Source organism: Capsicum annuum, unplaced genomic scaffold (genome assembly GCF_002878395.1).
Source record: "Capsicum annuum cultivar UCD-10X-F1 unplaced genomic scaffold, UCD10Xv1.1 ctg83255, whole genome shotgun sequence".
Classification (NCBI taxonomy): domain Eukaryota; kingdom Viridiplantae; phylum Streptophyta; class Magnoliopsida; order Solanales; family Solanaceae; genus Capsicum; species Capsicum annuum.
In genome coordinates, this window is record NW_025894111.1 from 14,688 (window position 1) to 35,977 (window position 21,290).

At 33.4% G+C, this 21,290-nt stretch overlaps 2 protein-coding genes across 4 annotated transcripts; one reads left to right on the forward strand and one right to left on the reverse strand.

The window, feature by feature from the left end:
- Positions 1-511: 511 nt before the first annotated feature.
- On the forward strand, positions 512-6,104 carry LOC124895613 (serine/threonine-protein phosphatase 6 regulatory subunit 2-like). Of its 2 annotated transcripts, none has more exons than XM_047406057.1 (8): positions 512-751; positions 2,667-2,770; positions 2,946-3,032; positions 3,145-3,220; positions 3,305-3,379; positions 3,486-3,539; positions 5,612-5,671; positions 5,836-6,104. In XM_047406057.1, exons 1-8 carry the CDS (start codon positions 716-718, stop codon positions 5,866-5,868), a joined length of 525 nt encoding a protein of 174 aa, XP_047262013.1. In that variant the 5' UTR covers positions 512-715; the 3' UTR covers positions 5,869-6,104. The 2 variants fall into 2 exon arrangements, with proteins under 2 accessions (XP_047262013.1, XP_047262012.1); XM_047406056.1 differs by having other exon boundaries at positions 513-751; positions 5,817-6,097.
- Positions 6,105-12,994: 6,890 nt separating this feature from the next.
- LOC124895614 (serine/threonine-protein phosphatase 6 regulatory subunit 2-like) lies at positions 12,995-18,890 on the reverse strand. 2 transcript variants are annotated; one of them, XM_047406059.1, is made up of 8 exons: positions 18,662-18,890; positions 16,649-16,752; positions 16,387-16,473; positions 16,199-16,274; positions 16,040-16,114; positions 15,880-15,933; positions 13,748-13,807; positions 12,995-13,583 (listed from the first exon to the last, which is right to left on the reverse strand). In XM_047406059.1, exons 1-8 carry the CDS (start codon positions 18,695-18,697, stop codon positions 13,551-13,553), a joined length of 525 nt encoding a protein of 174 aa, XP_047262015.1. In that variant the 5' UTR covers positions 18,698-18,890; the 3' UTR covers positions 12,995-13,550. The 2 variants fall into 2 exon arrangements, with proteins under 2 accessions (XP_047262015.1, XP_047262014.1); XM_047406058.1 differs by having other exon boundaries at positions 12,998-13,602.
- Positions 18,891-21,290: the final 2,400 nt, after the last annotated feature.

The window sequence follows — 21,290 nt, forward strand, 5'->3', positions numbered from 1 at the left end:
GTATTTTTTTACACTTTAAATTTTGGTTCGGGCTTAGTACAAGACTCGTGAAACTAGTAAATAATAGAAGAAAGAAAATAGAACAATAACAAACCAAATTCTTTTGAAAACTAATCTAGTTATAATATATCAATAAAATATTATAAGTTGTATATTTTTACCGAATGAAATATACTATTTTCATGAGTTTTCGTATGAGAAAGTTAGATATTGATCAACTAAGTTATCAATATAATCAAAATATATTACGTATATTTCTATCCTATTGATAAATTAGTTGGCCGATGCCAAACTTTATCAAGAAATGTACATCTCGATCATATTAATAAACGCCAAACTTTCTCAAAAAAACATACATTTGGATTACGTTGATAAACTAATTAAGCAAACGCCTAACTTTTTTATCAAAGGAAAAACTGAAAAAATAATGCACGTGGCTTTTTTTTTTTTAAAAAAAAAATTAAGTATGTCGAGTTTAGTGAATTCCGACCCCTCCAATTAATAACATTTGAATTTTCCGCCCTCTAATTCTCCATCAAAACAATAACTTACACATCACCCCCCTACTTGTTTCTCTCTCTATCCAGTATCCCCCTCTCTCGATCTTTACGGCTTCAAAATCTGTATCTATTGATCTTCATAAGCCTCGATTATCGCTAACTGATTTCGCTGTCGATTCAGTTTAGGGATTTACAGATCTGTTTTTCGGTTCAATATGTTTTGGAAGCTCACACAACTTTCCTGTTCTCCGGTATATACTTCATTTATCTACTTTTACTGCTCTTCCTTGTTCTATTTCTATTATACCAAAACAAATTTGAATTCGTTGACATGGTGAAGAGTTTGTTGTGTTAGAGTTGTGTTAGAGTTGAAGTGTAATTCGATTATTATTATATTATTTTGTTCTAGTTGCTATCTTCTGCTGTTTTTTTTTTTTTGGGTTAATTTTTGTTTTTAACTACTATTTGCAATTTATTGTACTGGTTTATCTACTTTTAATGCTTTCCTTGTTATATTCCTATTATACGAAAACAAATTTGATCTTTTAAGCATTTTTTTTTCAGTTTTGGATTCAGTATTTGTTTCTAAATTGGTGTTGGATTCGTTAATATGGTGAAGAGTTTGTTACTTGTGTTAGAGTTGAACTTTCGTGCTCATTTATGAGCTGGAGAAATGTAATTCAGTTATTATATTATTTTATTGTAGTTACTTTCTTGTTACTATCTTCTGCTTCTTTTCTTCTTTTTTTTTTCAAAATTTTTCGTTTTTAACTATTTGCTATTTATTGTACTGGTTTATCTACTTTTAATGCTTTCCGTGTTATATTTCTATCATATGAAAACAAATTTGATCTTTTAAGCAATTTACCCGTGCTGGATTCAATATTGTCTTTTCCGGATTAGTGTTAGATATGGTGCAGAGTTTCGTGCTCATTTATGAGTGGAAGAAATGTACTTCGATTATTATATTAATATGTCGCAGTAACTGTCCTGTTAATATTATTGTTTTTGTTACTACTTGCTATTTATTGTACTCCATCGGTTTCATTTTAGTTTGGCCATGTTGATTTGACACTCTCATTAAGAGAATATTTATTAGAGATTTTTTTTTAGTAAAGTAACCTTATCAAATGTGCTTTGGAAATCTATTATATAGTCAAAGGGGTAGTATTGAAAGAAAATGCTAAACTTATCATGAAATTATAAATTGGACATGTAAATTGAAACGACTAGTTTTAGTAAGAAGGCCAAGTAAATTGAAATGGAGGGAGTATGTCTACACGCTCTCTACCTCTAAGCTAGGGATAAGGTGTGTGTATACTCTACCCTCTCCAGATCCCACTTTGTGGGATTATACTGGGCATGTTGTCGTCGTTCTCGTTATCGTTGTTATGAGTGGATAAATTTGGTGTGCAAGTTGTGAACTGGAATTTACTTCAGTTTCATTCAATTACGTATTGCTCATTGTATGTAGTTACTGCATTCTCACTTACCTTGGTTGAGTAATTTGCTTTCTTTTTTTGTAACTTCCAATCTAATTGGGGTGGCAATATATTTGTTAAGCAATTTTTTTGATGGAAACAAGTTTGTTCGGAAATGCGGTGGGATTCATAAGAGAATGGTCACATTACGCAAATTCAGGATCATTCCTTTCAAATCCAAACACAAGAATCAATTAGAAAAAGAGGATGTTTTATCAGTCCCTAAACTATTTTGTTATATGTGTTTATTAGATAAATTCCAGTATTCTATTTCTTCTATTGAGGATGGACATTGTTGAGGGTCTATGTCATTAATAAGGTGTTTGATACGGAGTATTTTCAGAATGCTTAATTCTTGATTGCACTGGCAAATGTCACCTGCTCGTCGGATTATCTCATTATGCAACTTTCAATTATGTGATGTTCTTCGAAGCCACATCATTTTCATAGCCTCTTTATTGTATTATATGGCTAGTTGCGTTATTCTTCTCAACTCTGGGCCGTTTATTTTGAGGCAAAATGTCTGTTCATTTTTTGTGCAGTCTAGCTGTTAAATTAACTGCAATATGTATTCACTACGTTTACTGATAGAAAAAAATGCAATCTTTATTTTGTGGTCTGAGCTTTGGTTTTCATTTAAACTTGATGCTCTAATTGTTGAAATATATTTTCCATGTAAGTCAAGGTTGAAGAAGTGTTAGACAAGGAAAACTTCACATTGGAAGAGCTTCTTGATGAAGAAGAGATAATCCAAGAATGCAAAGCTTTGAATAGCCGCCTGATAAATTTGTAAACATCCTCCTATCTTTAAGCTTATTATTTTGAAACTGCAGTACTGTTGATAGTTTCAGTTTGATAATCAATTGACATACTGTTTCTAGGGAAGTAATTAATATCCTAACCAATTATTAGTTCAATTAATAATTTCAAAGCTCATTGAGAGACTATGATTATGTGATTTTAGTTTGAGAGACAGAGCTCAAGTTGAGCAGTTGCTACGATACATTGTTGAAGAGCCTTCCGAGGATGCTGATAGCAAATGGAAGTTTAAGTAAGTTATGACATAACCAAGTTTCATTATCATGTCATTATTTATTTAATGTACACGCATATCCAATATTTGTAATTTTGGCAGTACTTCTGAATGCTGTTTCACACTGTAGGTTCCCTTTCATTGCATGTGAGATATTCACTTGTGAAATTGATGTCATCCTTAAGACTTTAGTGGACGATGAAGAGGTACTGTATTCACAAGATACACTTTTATGCATAAAAAATGCAGTTCTGGTCTGATAATTTGGTCGTTTTTCTATTGTGGTGCAGCTAATGGATTTGCTCTTTTCATTCTTGGAGCCCAACCGTCCTCATTGTGCGTTGCTTGCTGGGTATTTTAGTAAGGTATAACTCAATTCATCCACATCCAACCTATGTGAAAAATATTCCTTTGTCCTTTGTTGTTGAAATGTTATTTGGATGAAACTTTACATGTTTTTGATGAACACAGGTTGTGGTGTGCCTCATGTTGCGGAAGACTATTCCACTTATGAATTATGTCCAGGTTGGTCTGATAAATTCTATGAAATTTGTACTTTGTAGTTTTCAATTTAGCTTCTTTTTTCCTACAAAATGCATGTTGTGCTTGCTAAGATATTTTGTCTGGTAAAAGACATCCTAGTTGAAGGATAAGTATTTATTTTGTCTGGTAAAAGACATCCTAGTAGAAGGATAAGTATTGTTAGATTTAAAGAGTGGCTAGTCTTTTTTTAGTATTCACAATATTGGTATACAGAGGATTGATATAGCAAAAACTAACTTTTGTTTGGGAATTGAGCGTAGGTGTTTGATTGATTTTTACCACTAGGAAACAACAGAAGGTATTGTTTGCCTGGTGAAAATTATGCATGTAGACTAACAAACTCCAGGAGCAATGTTAAAGAAATTTGACTGGTATGATTTGATTAGCTAGTTGTATTTCTCATCAGATTATGTATAGTTAGGCAGCATTTTGAAAAGAGGCTGCGGGATTGGTTTACTCGTCACGCCTACATGGATCTTATGGTCACAAAACCTGACTGTCAATGAAATTTTTTCGTCGTGATGATAAAGGGTTAACTAAATAACATGACATTAACTTACAAATATAATCTCATTCTTCTGTTCTTTTGCTTTTCAATAGTATTCTCAGTTGGCCCTGATATAAGGACTTTTTTTCATGTCATTTTAATATTTTTCTTGAATATGTATTATGGTTATTGTTACTGTCCTGTTATTTTTGGACAGTATTGGGTCTGCAAATGTTGTTTTTGGCAGTGGAAATCCATCTTATCTCAGTGTGGGTCTTGAATAATGGCAAGTTCTGCGACTTCTTAATCTTCCTCATCTTGCACTGTCTGGTTCTAAGTTTTCTTTGCTCACAAAAAAGAAAGACTTTTGGTATTACCTAAAAGTTCTTCTACATTCTTGCAGAGCAGCCCAGTTGCGCTGCTGGAGATCCTTACTATTCTAGAACATCCAGTTATTCCTGTTTCTCCTCCCCTGTGCGGCCTTATTTTTTCAAAATTCAGCTCGTTATGTCTCCATTGCTTGCTCTTTCTCATTTTGCCTTCTTCTCTTGTGGCACCTGCTTTTTTGCTTTCTGTCCCTTTTTCAGTTATACATACAATCACCCTGTTTATATCTTTAGCCTAGCCTATCAGAAAACTTGAAGATTGAAAAGATAAATAATGAAAATCTCTGCTTCTAATAGTTCCCCACCCCCACTTGTGAGATTACACTGGGTTTGTTGTTGTTGCTCTGCTTCTAATAGTTTTCTCCACATTGTCAACTTGCTAAAACCTAAGTTGCTCGGACTCTCCAAAAATGTTGCCACACCCATGTCGGATCCTTCAAAAATACACTATTTTTGGAGGATCCGACACGCACCCGTAGAAGACATTCTTGAAGAGTCCGAGCAACTTAGGCTAAAACTATGTGTTACTTGTTAGTAGCTTCCAAGTACTCTGCGGTCTTATAGTTTGGTCATTCTAAGTATGTTCTTAAGCCTGTCTTGTTTAATAATAAGTTAAAAATTGTCGAACTTTTCGTGGGCACAATTTTCTGGTGGAATCTTTTGGAGGAATAAAGTCGTAATATATTTTGTTTTATGTTCTTGTACGTCTTTATTGAAATGGTTAATGGCTGGTGGAGCTAGGAGGGTCATGAGTTTAAACTTGCTTAAACTAGTGAAGATAAAAAGCTGCTTTCAATTCCCCCTTCGGAATAATGGTTTTTTAAGCATTAAGCATCCTTATTATTGGGAGGGTTGATATGTAGGAGATCATATCTAAGTCTTCCTCCTGTTTCTTATACATGGTAAGTCGCTGATGGAGCTAGAAATGTCGCGACTTCAATTTTTGCCTAACTATATATGGTACAAATGTATGGAGTCCCTCTTGGAATAATTTTGCTTGAAGCATCTTGATAATGGGAGGTACATTGGAGACCATACCAGTGTTTGTAGAATGCTAACATAGAAATGAAATTGATTTTATGTGCAAGGGCACAACTTTATGACACAGATTTAGGTGTTTGTGATGTTTTTTTTCTCTTTCCCCTCTAATAATTTATATTTACATTGTTTTTTGGTTGCAGACCCATCATGATGTTTTCCGCCAGATGGTAGATTTGATTGGTATTACATCCATAATGGAGGTTTGTAGCCTGGTTTTCCATTTTATCATCGACCACTATCTTTTTTATTTGTGCTTCATTATTTGAATGTATATTTATAAATAAATAGACTGAGAATTACTTAGCGAGAAGAAAACCTTTTTCTCTGATGAACTCTTTCTTATAGGTTTTGGTGCGACTTGTAGGCGCTGATATCTACCCCAATACTAAGGATGTAATGCAATGGTTGGCTGACAGCAATTTATTAGAAATGATTGTGGATAAATTGAGTCCCTCTGTAAGTCCAAAATAGATAGCACTTTTTTGCGTTGGTTTTGGTGATATATAATGCACTACGATTAAGAATATATTGATTGTCTATGTATTGGGCATATGGTGCATTAAGTAATCTGGGTTTTCTGACTTGATTCTGTCATTTAGTGTCTCCCTGACTATGTTTTTCGTTGGTAGTGCCTATTAGGGGTGGGCGTTCGGTAATTCAGTTCGGTTTTGGGTTTTTTCCTCGATTTTTTCGGTTATGGGATATTGTGTACCGAAAATCGAACCGAATTATTTCGTTTCGGTTCAGTCTATGCTATTTTCAGTTCGGTTAAAATTCGGTTTAATAATTTCGGTTTTGGGCCTATTTAATGGTCCTGTTTAACAACATTTCGGTTAACTACATTTTCTAATCTAAAGCTAATTGTGCCTGTTTAAGTCCGTGTATAGTTTAACTCTTTTTTTTTTTTTGAGAAAATACCCTATTACCCCCCTGAACTATACTCAAAACGTCTGTAACACACCTCAACTTAAAGGGGATCCTATACTCCTATTACCCCTGAACTAGTTAAAAGTGTAATTTTGACACTCTTAGTGCCTACGTGGCAGACACGTGTGCCTACGTGGACACTTCTGTGTGTTGTGCCACATAGGCACTAAGGGTGTCAAAATTACACTTTTAATTAGTTTCGGGGTAATAGGACCCCCTTTAAGTTGAGGTGTGTCTCTGCCGTTTTGGTTATAGTTCAGGGAGTAATCGGGTATTATCTCTTTTTTTTTTTATAACCATTTTTATTTTGTATATAGTTTAACTATATTTTTATCTCACCAATTAATGTTGCATATCATGGAAAGAAAGCTAAGTTACTAACATTGTGATTTACATTTCTGATTTGGGATTTGTCTAACATAACGGTGAAAAGAAAATGATATGAAGACTCAATTATTGAACCCACGACTCTATACATTGACATCAGACAGGCTATCAGCAAAGACAAACAAATTAGAGAACTAATTTAACATTCAAGATAAAAAGGTATTTAAATGTTTGGAGCAAGCGGGTGGCTTTATGCTCTTCACTCGAAGCTCCATATCATTGACCTTTCACATAAGCATATATGCAGCTCTATAACAAATGTAAAGTACATTAACCATGTGGACTTAGGCAGTTAGGCATATTGCCAATAGGCCTACATGCTACAGGTCTATTAAAAAGAGACCAAATCTCAATATTAGCTGTAACTGGCTAACAACAACATACTTAGCGACAATACATTACTAATAACTTCTCAATATTTGCCTTACTAGTGACATCAATAGGCGATAGGTCAATAACAGTTAGGACTTGGGCCTATTGCCAATAACACTAATACACTATAATAGTAACATCAACATACTTAAACAGTAGAACTACCGAAAAGGCGGAAACTGTAGCAATGTAAGAACATAATTGCAAAAATAGTAGCAGCTTAAAAGGCTAAAATAGTTGCAACCCACAAATAAACAAAATAGTAGCAACAAGAAGTCTTAAAAGTTAAAATTCGCCTAGGGAGAATCATCTCAATTCTCAAGTGTTTAAAGATGAATCAACTTGTTCTCGTCTTTCATAAAACACTTCTTGAAATGCATACACAATGAAAATGCGCCACATCTTATCGGATGACAATTGAGGATTAAGCCACATGTCAAGCATCTTGCTTTACGCAGTTCTTCATTGTCTTGAATTACCCCATAATATTCCCAAATAGCCGAGTAAACTTTAATCTTAGACTTAAGAGGCATCACTTGAAGTCTTGAACCTTCAACGTAAAGCCAAACATTAGAATATAACTTACAATTTATAAAAGAATATAACCAAACAGATAAAGTATTGAGCTCACCAATCATCACCACTGCTAAGTACTAGCAATCATACATCAACAATGCAAGGTCATCTCTAAAACAAAATTTAACAAATATGTTATACTACACACAAATAAGTATTTTATTTTTTTTGCAAAAACACACAAAAAATACAAAGTCTTACCAAGTTCAAGTTTCTCCAGAAACTCCAAATTTTCTTCAACACAAATAGGACTAGTCTCTTGTCTAAGTCAATCTTGAACACAAATGAGGCTTGCACACATTTAGAAACATTTAGAAGTCAATGAACTTCTAAATGGATCAAGAATACGATCGCGAGTACTAAATGCACATTCCGATGTCACACTTGACATTGGAATAGTCGATACATCACGAGCCAAGTGTGAAAGAACCGAAAATCTAGGAGAATTAACTTTCCACCAATTTAAGATATCAAAATCCTCAGATTCAGATTCGGATCTAAGCTCGGGCACAAGCTTTTGGTCTTTACCAAGGTATTTATCCAACTCCGATTTAGTACCTCCGGTACTACCACAATCTTTCGACTTCTTTATGTGAAGCTTATTTCTCAAAGTGTTTGTTTTCAAACTTTGAGATAGAATAGAATTAGATGAATCAGAGTCAGATGAGTCAGAAGAAGTGTATCCTGATGAAGATGAATTATTTTTAGAACTTTTTGAATAGTTTCTTACATAGAAAGCAAATAAATTCTTCAAATAAGTTTCTACTTCATTACTTACTTTCTTTCCCGTTTCTTTCCTTAATAGTTCTTCAAGCGCAAAACTAACATACTCAAACTTATTATGGGGATCCAACATAGAAGCAACAAAAATCATTTTGTTCATCTTTTCAGGAGTCCCCTAATAAGTGTTGAACTTTTGTTTCATCCCCTTGGCCATTTTGCGCAACTCAACATCACTTGTTATACATACTTTCAAATAAGCATCAAGTTCACATATATCCTCAAAAGGAACATTACAAATGACATACCGTGAACCTGAAACCTTTAAAGTGAGCTCATAAAATCTTTCAAGAAACTTGATGACATTCCTAACATTTACCCAATCATCAGTTTGAATTGGATCTGCAACACGACCATCTTCACAAACATCATCAGTAGAAAGATAAGAATTAAAGTTATCATCATAAAGATCAAATCTCTCAAAAGTTTTCAAAAGCTTTCTCAAACTTTTCTGTTGCCTCCAACATCAAACAGGTGGAGTTTCACCTAGTAGGCGCATCCAATGATAACATCTTTTTGCATTCTATCTTTTGTATTTCATATTTTGTGAAGTTCCTTGTTCTTGCAAGAGAGGATCTAACATACTTGACCATTTGCCTTACCCGTTTGATAGAAGGACCAATTTCTTTCAAACTATCTTGCACAATTAGATTAAGTATGTGAGTCATACATCTCACGTGGAGATGTTTACCATCCATCACATTAGTTCCCCAAATATCTAACTTCTTGGACAATGCGGAAACAACAACATTATTTGAAGCAGTGTTGTCAACAGTAACAGTGAACACATTGTTCAAATTCCAATAAGTAAACAATTACCAATACACACCGCCAAATGTTCACCTTTATGACTAGTGATAGGGCAAAAATTCAATATTCTTTTATGAAGCACCCAATCTCTATCAATAAAGTGAGCAGTCAAACACATATAGTTAATATTCTTTGCACTGATGTCCATGTGTTTGTTGCAAGACAAATTCTTAATTGCATTTCTCTAAAAAAACCTCTTCAAGCTTAGTCTCAATTCACCATAAACATCATAACAATCTCTTGTTATTGTTCTATGGAAAGAAATCTGAAACAAAGGTTGAGCTTTACTCATAAACTTCTTAAAGCCTCCATTCTCTACGAAGCTACATGGTAGTTCATCTACAATTATCATCTCGACTAAAGCTCTCCTAACTACCTCTTGCTCAAATTTCCAATATTCTCCCGAGGAATCCTTTGTGGATTCCTTCCCGAGAATGAAGGCTTTAAGAAGTTTACGAGTAAAACCCAATCTTTGTTTTGGATTCCGTAGAACAATAACAAGATATTGTTATGATGTTTATGGTGAATTGAGACTAGGCTTGAAGAGGTCTTTTAGAGAAATGCAACCAAGAATTTGTCTTACTTTTAGAGAAATGCAACCAAGAATTTGTCTTACAACAGACACATGGACATCAGTGCAAAGGATTAACTATATGTGTTTGACAACTCACTTTATTAATAGAGATTGGGTGCTTCATAAAAGAATATTGGAATTTTACCCCATCACTAGTCATAAAGGTGAGCATTTGGCGGAGTGTATTAGTAATTGTTTGCTTGGTTGGAATTTGGACAATATGTTCACTGTTACGGTTGACAACGCTGCTTCAAATAATATTGTTGTTTTCGCATTGTCTAAGAAGTTAGATATTCGGGGAACTAATGTGATGGATGGTAAACATCTCCACGGGAGATGTATAGCTCACATACTTAATCTAATTGTGTAAGATGGTTTGAAAGAAATTGGTCCTTCTATCAAACGGGTAAGGCAAATGGTCAAGTATGTTAGATCCTCTCTTGCAAGAACAAGGAACTTCACAAAATATGAAATACAAAAGATAGAATGCAAAAAGATGTTATCATTGGATGCGCCTACTAGGTGAAACTCCACCTGTTTGATGTTGGAGGCAACAGAAAAGTTTGAGAAAGCTTTTGAAAACTTTTGAGAGATTTGATCTTTATGATGATAACTTTAATTCTTATCTTTCTACTGATGATGTTTGTGAAGATGGTCGTGTTGCAGATCCAATTCAAACTGATGATTGGGTAAATGTTAGGAATGTCATCAAGTTTCTTGAAAGATTTTATGAGCTCACTTTAAAGGTTTCAGGTTCACGGTATGTCATTTGTAATGTTCCTTTTGAGGATATATGTGAACTTGATGCTTATTTGAAAGTATGTATAACAAGTGATGTTGAGTTGCGCAAAATGGCCAAGGGGATGAAACAAAAGTTCAACACTTATTAGGGGACTCCTGAAAAGATGAACAAAATGATTTTTGTTGCTTCTATGTTGGATCCCCATAATAAGTTTGAGTATGTTAGTTTTGCGCTTGAAGAACTATTAAGGAAAGAAACGGGAAAGAAAGTAAGTAATGAAGTAGAAACTTATTTGAAGAATTTATTTGCTTTCTATGTAAGAAACTATTCAAAAAGTTCTAAAAATAATTCATCTTCATCAGGATACACTTCTTCTGACTCATCTGACTCTGATTCATCTAATTCTATTCTATCTCAAAGTTTGAAAACAAACACTTTGAGAAATAAGCTTCACATAAAGAAGTCGAAAGATTGTGGTAGTACCGGAGGTACTAAATCGGAGTTGGATAAATACCTTGGTAAAGACCAAAAGCTTGTGCCCGAGCTTAGATCCGAATCTGAATCTGAGGATTTTGATATCTTAAATTGGTGGAAAGTTAATTCTCCTAGATTTTCGGTTCTTTCACACTTGGCTCGTGATGTATTGACTATTCCAATGTCAAGTGTGACATCGGAATGTGCATTTAGTACTCGCGGTCGTATTCTTGATCCATTTAGAAGTTCATTGACTTCTAAATGTTTCTAAATATGTGCAAGCCTCATTTGTGTTCAAGATTGACTTAGACAAGAGACTAGTCCTATTTGTGTTGAAGAAAATTTGGAGTTTCTGGAGAAACTTGAACTTGGTAAGACTTTGTATTTTTTGTGTGTTTTTGCAAAAAAAATAAAATACTTATTTGTGTGTAGTATAACATATTTGTTAAATTTTGTTTTAGAGATGACCTTGCATTGTTGATGTATAATTGCTAGTACTTAGCAGTGGTGATGATTGGTGAGCTCAATACTTTATCTGTTTGGTTATATTCTTTTATAAATTGTAAGTTATATTCTAATGTTTGGCTTTACGTTGAAGGTTCAAGACTTCAAGTGATGCCTCTTAAGTCTAAGATTAAAGTTTACTCGGCTATTTGGGAATATTATGGGGTAATTCAAGACAATGAAGAACTGCGTAAAGCAAGATGCTTGACATGTGGCTTAATCCTCAATTGTCATCCGATAAGATGTGGCGCATTTTCGTTGTGTATGCATTTCAAGAAGTGTTTTATGAAAGACGAGAACAAGTTGATTCATCTTTAAACACTTGAGAATTGAGATGATTCTCCCTAGGCGAATTTTAACTTTTAAGACTTCTTGTTGCTACTATTTTGTTTATTTGTGGGTTGCAACTATTTTAGCCTTTTAAGCTGCTACTATTTTTGCAATTATGTTCTTACATTGCTACAGTTTCCGCCTTTTCGGTAGTTCTACTGTTTAAGTATGTTGATGTTACTGTTATAGTGTATTAGTGTTATTGGCAATAGGCCCAAGTCCTAACTGTTATTGACCTATCGCCTATTGATGTCACTAGTAAGGCAAATATTGAGAAGTTATTAGTAATGTATTGTCGCTAAGTATGTTGTTGTTAGCCAGTTACAGCTAATATTGAGATTTGGTCTCTTTTTAATAGACCTATAGCCTGTAGGCCTATTGGCAATATGCCTAACTGCCTAAGTCCACATGGTTAATGTACTTTACATTTGTTATAGAGCTGCATATATGCTTATGTGAAAGGTCAATGATATGGAGCTTCGAGTGAAGAGCATAAAGCCACCCGCTTGCTCCAAACATTTAAATACCTTTTTATCTTGAATGTTAAATTAGTTCTCTAATTTGTTTGTCTTTGCTGATAGCCTGTCTGATGTCAATGTATAGAGTCGTGGGTTCAATAATTGAGTCTTCATATCATTTTCTTTTCACCGTTATGTTAGACAAATCCCAAATCAGAAATGTAAATCACAATGTTAGTAACTTAGCTTTCTTTCCATGATATGCAACATTAATTGGTGAGATAAAAATATAGTTAAACTATATACAAAATAAAAATGGTTATAAAAAAAAAAAGAGATAATACCCGATTACTCCCTGAACTATAACCAAAACGGCAGAGACACACCTCAACTTAAAGGGGGTCCTATTACCCCGAAACTAATTAAAAGTGTAATTTTGACACCCTTAGTGCCTATGTGGCACAACACACAGAAGTGTCCACGTAGGCACACGTGTCTGCCACGTAGGCACTAAGAGTGTCAAAATTACACTTTTAACTAGTTCAGGGGTAATAGGAGTATAGGATCCCCTTTAAGTTGAGGTGTGTTACAGACGTTTTGAGTATAGTTCAGGGGGGTAATAGGGTATTTTCTCAAAAAAAAAAAAAGAGTTAAACTATACACGGACTTAAACAGGCACAATTAGCTTTAGATTAGAAAATGTAGTTAACCGAAATGTTGTTAAACAGGACCATTAAATAGGCCCAAAACCGAAATTATTAAACCGAATTTTAACCGAACTGAAAATAGCATAGACTGAACCGAAACGAAATAATTCGGTTCGATTTTCGGTACACAATATCCCATAACCGAAAAAATCGAGGAAAAAACCCAAAACCGAACCGAATTACCGAACGCCCACCCCTAATAGGCACTACCAACGAAAAACATAGTCAGGGAGACACTAAATGACAGAATCAAGTCAGAAAACCCAGATTACTTAATGCACCATATGCCCAATACATAGACAATCAATATATTCTTAATCGTAGTGCATTATATATCACCAAAACCAACGCAAAAAAGTGCTATCTATTTTGGACTTACAGAGGGACTCAATTTATCCACAATCATTTCTAATAAATTGCTGTCAGCCAACCATTGCATTACATCCTTAGTATTGGGGTAGATATCAGCGCCTACAAGTCGCACCAAAACCTATAAGAAAGAGTTCATCAGAGAAAAAGGTTTTCTTCTCGCTAAGTAATTCTCAGTCTATTTATTTATAAATATACATTCAAATAATGAAGCACAAATAAAAAAGATAGTGGTCGATGATAAAATGGAAAACCAGGCTACAAACCTCCATTATGGATGTAATACCAATCAAATCTACCATCTGGCGGAAAACATCATGATGGGTCTGCAACCAAAAAACAATGTAAATATAAATTATTAGAGGGGAAAGAGAAAAAAAACATCACAAACACCTAAATCTGTGTCATAAAGTTGTGCCCTTGCACATAAAATCAATTTCATTTCTATGTTAGCATTCTACAAACACTGGTATGGTCTCCAATGTACCTCCCATTATCAAGATGCTTCAAGCAAAATTATTCCAAGAGGGACTCCATACATTTGTACCATATATAGTTAGGCAAAAATTGAAGTCGCGACATTTCTAGCTCCATCAGCGACTTACCATGTATAAGAAACAGGAGGAAGACTTAGATATGATCTCCTACATATCAACCCTCCCAATAATAAGGATGCTTAATGCTTAAAAAACCATTATTCCGAAGGGGGAATTGAAAGCAGCTTTTTATCTTCACTAGTTTAAGCAAGTTTAAACTCATGAACCTCCTAGCTCCACCAGCCATTAACCATTTCAATAAAGACGTACAAGAACATAAAACAAAATATATTACGACTTTATTCCTCCAAAAGATTCCACCAGAAAATTGTGCCCACGAAAAGTTCGACAATTTTTAACTTATTATTAAACAAGACAGGCTTAAGAACATACTTAGAATGACCAAACTATAAGACCGCAGAGTACTTGGAAGCTACTAACAAGTAACACATAGTTTTAGCCTAAGTTGCTCGGACTCTTCAAGAATGTCTTCTACGGGTGCGTGTCGGATCCTCCAAAAATAGTGTATTTTTGAAGGATCCGACATGGGTGTGGCAACATTTTTGGAGAGTCCGAGCAACTTAGGTTTTAGCAAGTTGACAATGTGGAGAAAACTATTAGAAGCAGAGCAACAACAACAAACCCAGTGTAATCTCACAAGTGGGGGTGGGGAACTATTAGAAGCAGAGATTTTCATTATTTATCTTTTCAATCTTCAAGTTTTCTGATAGGCTAGGCTAAAGATATAAACAGGGTGATTGTATGTATAACTGAAAAAGGGACAGAAAGCAAAAAAGCAGGTGCCACAAGAGAAGAAGGCAAAATGAGAAAGAGCAAGCAATGGAGACATAACGAGCTGAATTTTGAAAAAATAAGGCCGCACAGGGGAGGAGAAACAGGAATAACTGGATGTTCTAGAATAGTAAGGATCTCCAGCAGCGCAACTGGGCTGCTCTGCAAGAATGTAGAAGAACTTTTAGGTAATACCAAAAGTCTTTCTTTTTTGTGAGCAAAGAAAACTTAGAACCAGACAGTGCAAGATGAGGAAGATTAAGAAGTCGCAGAACTTGCCATTATTCAAGACCCACACTGAGATAAGATGGATTTCCACTGCCAAAAACAACATTTGCAGACCCAATACTGTCCAAAAATAACAGGACAGTAACAATAACCATAATACATATTCAAGAAAAATATTAAAATGACATGAAAAAAAGTCCTTATATCAGGGCCAACTGAGAATACTATTGAAAAGCAAAAGAACAGAAGAATGAGATTATATTTGTAAGTTAATGTCATGTTATTTAGTTAACCCTTTATCATCACGACGAAAAAATTTCATTGACAGTCAGGTTTTGTGACCATAAGATCCATGTAGGCGTGACGAGTAAACCAATCCCGCAGCCTCTTTTCAAAATGCTGCCTAACTATACATAATCTGATGAGAAATACAACTAGCTAATCAAATCATACCAGTCAAATTTCTTTAACATTGCTCCTGGAGTTTGTTAGTCTACATGCATAATTTTCACCAGGCAAACAATACCTTCTGTTGTTTCCTAGTGGTAAAAATCAATCAAACACCTACGCTCAATTCCCAAACAAAAGTTAGTTTTTGCTATATCAATCCTCTGTATACCAATATTGTGAATACTAAAAAAAGACTAGCCACTCTTTAAATCTAACAATACTTATCCTTCTACTAGGATGTCTTTTACCAGACAAAATAAATACTTATCCTTCAACTAGGATGTCTTTTACCAGACAAAATATCTTAGCAAGCACAACATGCATTTTGTAGGAAAAAAGAAGCTAAATTGAAAACTACAAAGTACAAATTTCATAGAATTTATCAGACCAACCTGGACATAATTCATAAGTGGAATAGTCTTCCGCAACATGAGGCACACCACAACCTGTGTTCATCAAAAACATGTAAAGTTTCATCCAAATAACATTTCAACAACAAAGGACAAAGGAATATTTTTCACATAGGTTGGATGTGGATGAATTGAGTTATACCTTACTAAAATACCCAGCAAGCAACGCACAATGAGGACGGTTGGGCTCCAAGAATGAAAAGAGCAAATCCATTAGCTGCACCACAATAGAAAAACGACCAAATTATCAGACCAGAACTGCATTTTTTATGCATAAAAGTGTATCTTGTGAATACAGTACCTCTTCATCGTCCACTAAAGTCTTAAGGATGACATCAATTTCACAAGTGAATATCTCACATGCAATGAAAGGGAACCTACAGTGTGAAACAGCATTCAGAAGTACTGCCAAAATTACAAATATTGGATATGCGTGTACATTAAATAAATAATGACATGATAATGAAACTTGGTTATGTCATAACTTACTTAAACTTCCATTTGCTATCAGCATCCTCGGAAGGCTCTTCAACAATGTATCGTAGCAACTGCTCAACTTGAGCTCTGTCTCTCAAACTAAAATCAAATAATCATAGTCTCTCAATGAGCTTTGAAATTATTAATGGAACTAATAATTGGTTAGGATATTAATTACTTCCCTAGAAACAGTATGTCAATTGATTATCAAACTGAAACTATCAACAGTACTGCAGTTTCAAAATAATAAGCTTAAAGATAGGAGGATGTTTACAAATTTATCAGGCGGCTATTCAAAGCTTTGCATTCTTGGATTATCTCTTCTTCATCAAGAAGCTCTTCCAATGTGAAGTTTTCCTTGTCTAACACTTCTTCAACCTTGACTTACATGGAAAATATATTTCAACAATTAGAGCATCAAGTTTAAATGAAAACCAAAGCTCAGACCACAAAATAAAGATTGCATTTTTTTCTATCAGTAAACGTAGTGAATACATATTGCAGTTAATTTAACAGCTAGACTGCACGAAAAATGAACAGACATTTTGCCTCAAAATAAACGGCCCAGAGTTGAGAAGAATAATGCAACTAGCCATATAATACAATAAAGAGGGCTATGAAAATGATGTGGCTTCGAAGAACATCACATAATTGAAAGTTGCATAATGAGATAATCCGACGAGCAGGTGACATTTGCCAGTGCAATCAAGAATTAAGCATTCTGAAAATACTCCGTATCAAACACCTTATTAATGACATAGACCCTCAACAATGTCCATCCTCAATAGAAGAAATAGAATACTGGAATTTATCTAATAAACACATATAACAAAATAGTTTAGGGACTGATAAAACATCCTCTTTTTCTAATTGATTCTTGTGTTTGGATTTGAAAGGAATGATCCTGAATTTGCGTAATGTGACCATTCTCTTATGAATCCCACCGCATTTCCGAACAAACTTGTTTCCATCAAAAAAATTGCTTAACAAATATATTGCCACCCCAATTAGATTGGAAGTTACAAAAAAAGAAAGCAAATTACTCAACCAAGGTAAGTGAGAATGCAGTAACTACATACAATGAGCAATACGTAATTGAATGAAACTGAAGTAAATTCCAGTTCACAACTTGCACACCAAATTTATCCACTCATAACAACGATAACGAGAACGACGACAACATGCCCAGTATAATCCCACAAAGTGGGATCTGGAGAGGGTAGAGTATACACACACCTTATCCCTAGCTTAGAGGTAGAGAGCGTGTAGACATACTCCCTCCATTTCAATTTACTTGGCCTTCTTACTAAAACTAGTCGTTTCAATTTACATGTCCAATTTATAATTTCATGATAAGTTTAGCATTTTCTTTCAATACTACCCCTTTGACTATATAATAGATTTCCAAAGCACATTTGATAAGGTTACTTTACTAAAAAAAAATCTCTAATAAATATTCTCTTAATGAGAGTGTCAAATCAACATGGCCAAACTAAAATGAAACCGATGGAGTACAATAAATAGCAAGTAGTAACAAAAACAATAATATTAACAGGACAGTTACTGCGACATATTAATATAATAATCGAAGTACATTTCTTCCACTCATAAATGAGCACGAAACTCTGCACCATATCTAACACTAATCCGGAAAAGACAATATTGAATCCAGCACGGATAAATTGCTTAAAAGATCAAATTTGTTTTCATATGATAGAAATATAACACGGAAAGCATTAAAAGTAGATAAACCAGTACAATAAATAGCAAATAGTTAAAAACGGAAAATTTTGAAAAAAAAAAAAAGCAGAAGATAGTAACAAGAAAGTAACTACAATAAAATAATATAATAACTGAATTACATTTCTCCAGCTCATAAATGAGCACGAAAGTTCAACTCTAACACAAGTAACAAACTCTTCACCATATTAACGAATCCAACACCAATTTAGAAACAAATACTGAATCCAAAACTGAAAAAAAAAATGCTTAAAAGATGAAATTTGTTTTCGTATAATAGGAATATAACAAGGAAAGCATTAAAAGTAGATAAACCAGTACAATAAATTGCAAATAGTAGTTAAAAACAAAAATTAACCCAAAAAAAAAAAAACAGCAGAAGATAGCAACTAGAACAAAATAATATAATAATAATCGAATTACACTTCAACTCTAACACAACTCTAACACAACAAACTCTTCACCATGCCAACGAATTCAAATTTGTTTTGGTATAATAGAAATAGAACAAGGAAGAGCAGTAAAAGTAGATAAATGAAGTATATACCGGAGAACAGGAAAGTTGTGTGAGCTTCCAAAACATATTGAACCGAAAAACAGATCTGTAAATCCCTAAACTGAATCGACAGCGAAATCAGTTAGCGATAATCGAGGCTTATGAAGATCAATAGATACAGATTTTGAAGCCGTAAAGATCGAGAGAGGGGGATACTGGATAGAGAGAGAAACAAGTAGGGGGGTGATGTGTATGTTATTGTTTTGATGGAGAATTAGAGGGCGGAAAATTCAAATGTTATTAATTGGAGGGGTCGGAATTCACTAAACTCGACATACTTAATTTTTTTTTTAAAAAAAAAAAAGCCACGTGCATTATTTTTTCAGTTTTTCCTTTGATAAAAAAGTTAGGCGTTTGCTTAATTAGTTTATCAACGTAATCCAAATGTATGTTTTTTTGAGAAAGTTTGGCGTTTATTAATATGATCGAGATGTACATTTCTTGATAAAGTTTGGCATCGGCCAACTAATTTATCAATAGGATAGAAAAATACGTAATATATTTTGATTATATTGATAACTTAGTTGATCAATATCTAACTTTTTCATACGAAAACTCATGAAAATAGTATATTTTATTCGGTAAAAATATACAACTTATAATATTTTATTGATATATTATAACTAGATCAGTTTTCAAAAGAATTTGGTTTGTTATTGTTCTATTTTCTTTCTTCTATTATTTACTAGTTTCACGAGTCTAGTACTAAGCCCGAACCAAAATTCAAAGTGTAAAAAAATACTAATTTTAATTTTAAACTATAATTTGTATTATGTATATTTTCTTACTTTATAATAAGTATAATCTAATGATATGTTAAATGATTTTTGTTGATAAATTTTTATAATTATTAAAGGTGTTCATCACGTAATTGGATAATTTTAAATAAACTAGTATTTGTGAGGAATAAAGTATTATTATTAGAGAATTAGAATGTATCAAAAGGCTACAAGTAACTCGATATTTTATATAATGATATGATTTAAAATATTTAATAATTATGCTTTGATTAAATCATAAATAGAAAAAATATTGATACTTTTATAAATTTACTAGTATGTAATTTCTTAGTTATAGCTAAAAATAAATTTATTCTGAAATTTTTACAACTTATAATGTCTTCTTGATATATTATAACTACATCAATTCAAAACAAGGGCGGACCTACATATATTTTCGGGGTGCTCCGACACTCAGTAAACTCGATGCGGGATAGGTACAATTACATAAAAAATATACAAAAATAGGTATAAAAGAGATAAAAGCACCCACTAAATCTTAAGCTTCTCCACTAAGGGATGTCTAAGTTCGAACCTTGTTGAGGTAATTTTATTTTTTTTTCAGCTTTTAAATTTTTTAATCACCCACAATCCATAAATTCTGGGTTCACCACTGATTCGAAAGCATTTGGTTTGTTATTGTTCTATTTCTCTCTTCTATTATTTATGTTGGTATAATATTAATTTTGCGTGGTTTAAAAAGTTAGAATGGAAAAGTTTCTATTTTCTGGTGCATGATAAATGAAATCTATCCTTTTGAATATATTCATAAAGTTAATAGTAAAAAAACATCTAAATAAAAATAAATTCTCATTTTTTTACATTGTGTTTGTCTGAATTGCGGGCAACTTGCCCGAACTACTTCTTAATTAAATAATGAAAAGATTGCTTTTAAATTTTAAACTTCGAAGTTTATTGCTTAAGATGGAAAATATTCAAATTAAGAAAGTTTGACAGAGTTTTTATGTTGAAAAGTACTCAAAAAATTTAGTATATATGACACATATATTCGTGCATTTCCATTAGAGTGGAAGCATCTATGTTATCTACTATGTAGGCATGCAACCTTAAACTTTAGATAATTAAGCTCCAACGCAACAAAATAATGACTCCTACTAATTAAGAATGATAGTGACGGTCAATTAATATTGGGGTAGCTAGTGATGAGATTTATCCATCTAGGGCCCAAATGATGTGACTCCATATACTTTTATCCAAAATGAAGTCATTTGCCACCTGTTCAAATTAAAACACTTTATGCTGTACTAGTATAATGGCTTTAGTCAACTTGTAATTCAGTATTTAGTACCATTATATTACTTATAAAACTAGAGGTGTATGGCCGTGTCAATACGGGTCCAACATTATGGATACTTTTGAGCACTAAAATTTAACATGCATAGGGCACAAGATATAAATATAAATTTACAGACTTAAAACGATAGTTTTTTATATAATAACTATTTGACAGCACTTGCGAAAGAGCCAAATTGTATAAGATAGTTATGTATAATTTTTTTCCACATGATAAGAAACACTGATGTTGTCCCATAGTCCGTTATTTTGATTGTTGATGATAACATTGTTGGGTTCGAAATCGAAAGGGTGTCATGCGAAAGCTATTAATTACAAACTATTGAGATGATAAATCAGACGAAAAAAAACAATACTAAAAATATAATATTATTATATGATTTGGCCAATTGGCTTAAATATAAAATCTAGTATTAAAAATAATATTAAAAAGACATAAAACTAATGAGAGAGAAAATCTATCCCTAAACGAAACTCTTGAAAAGACTACATTGTGGATGCTAGTGGGTCTTCTATTTATAAATGTC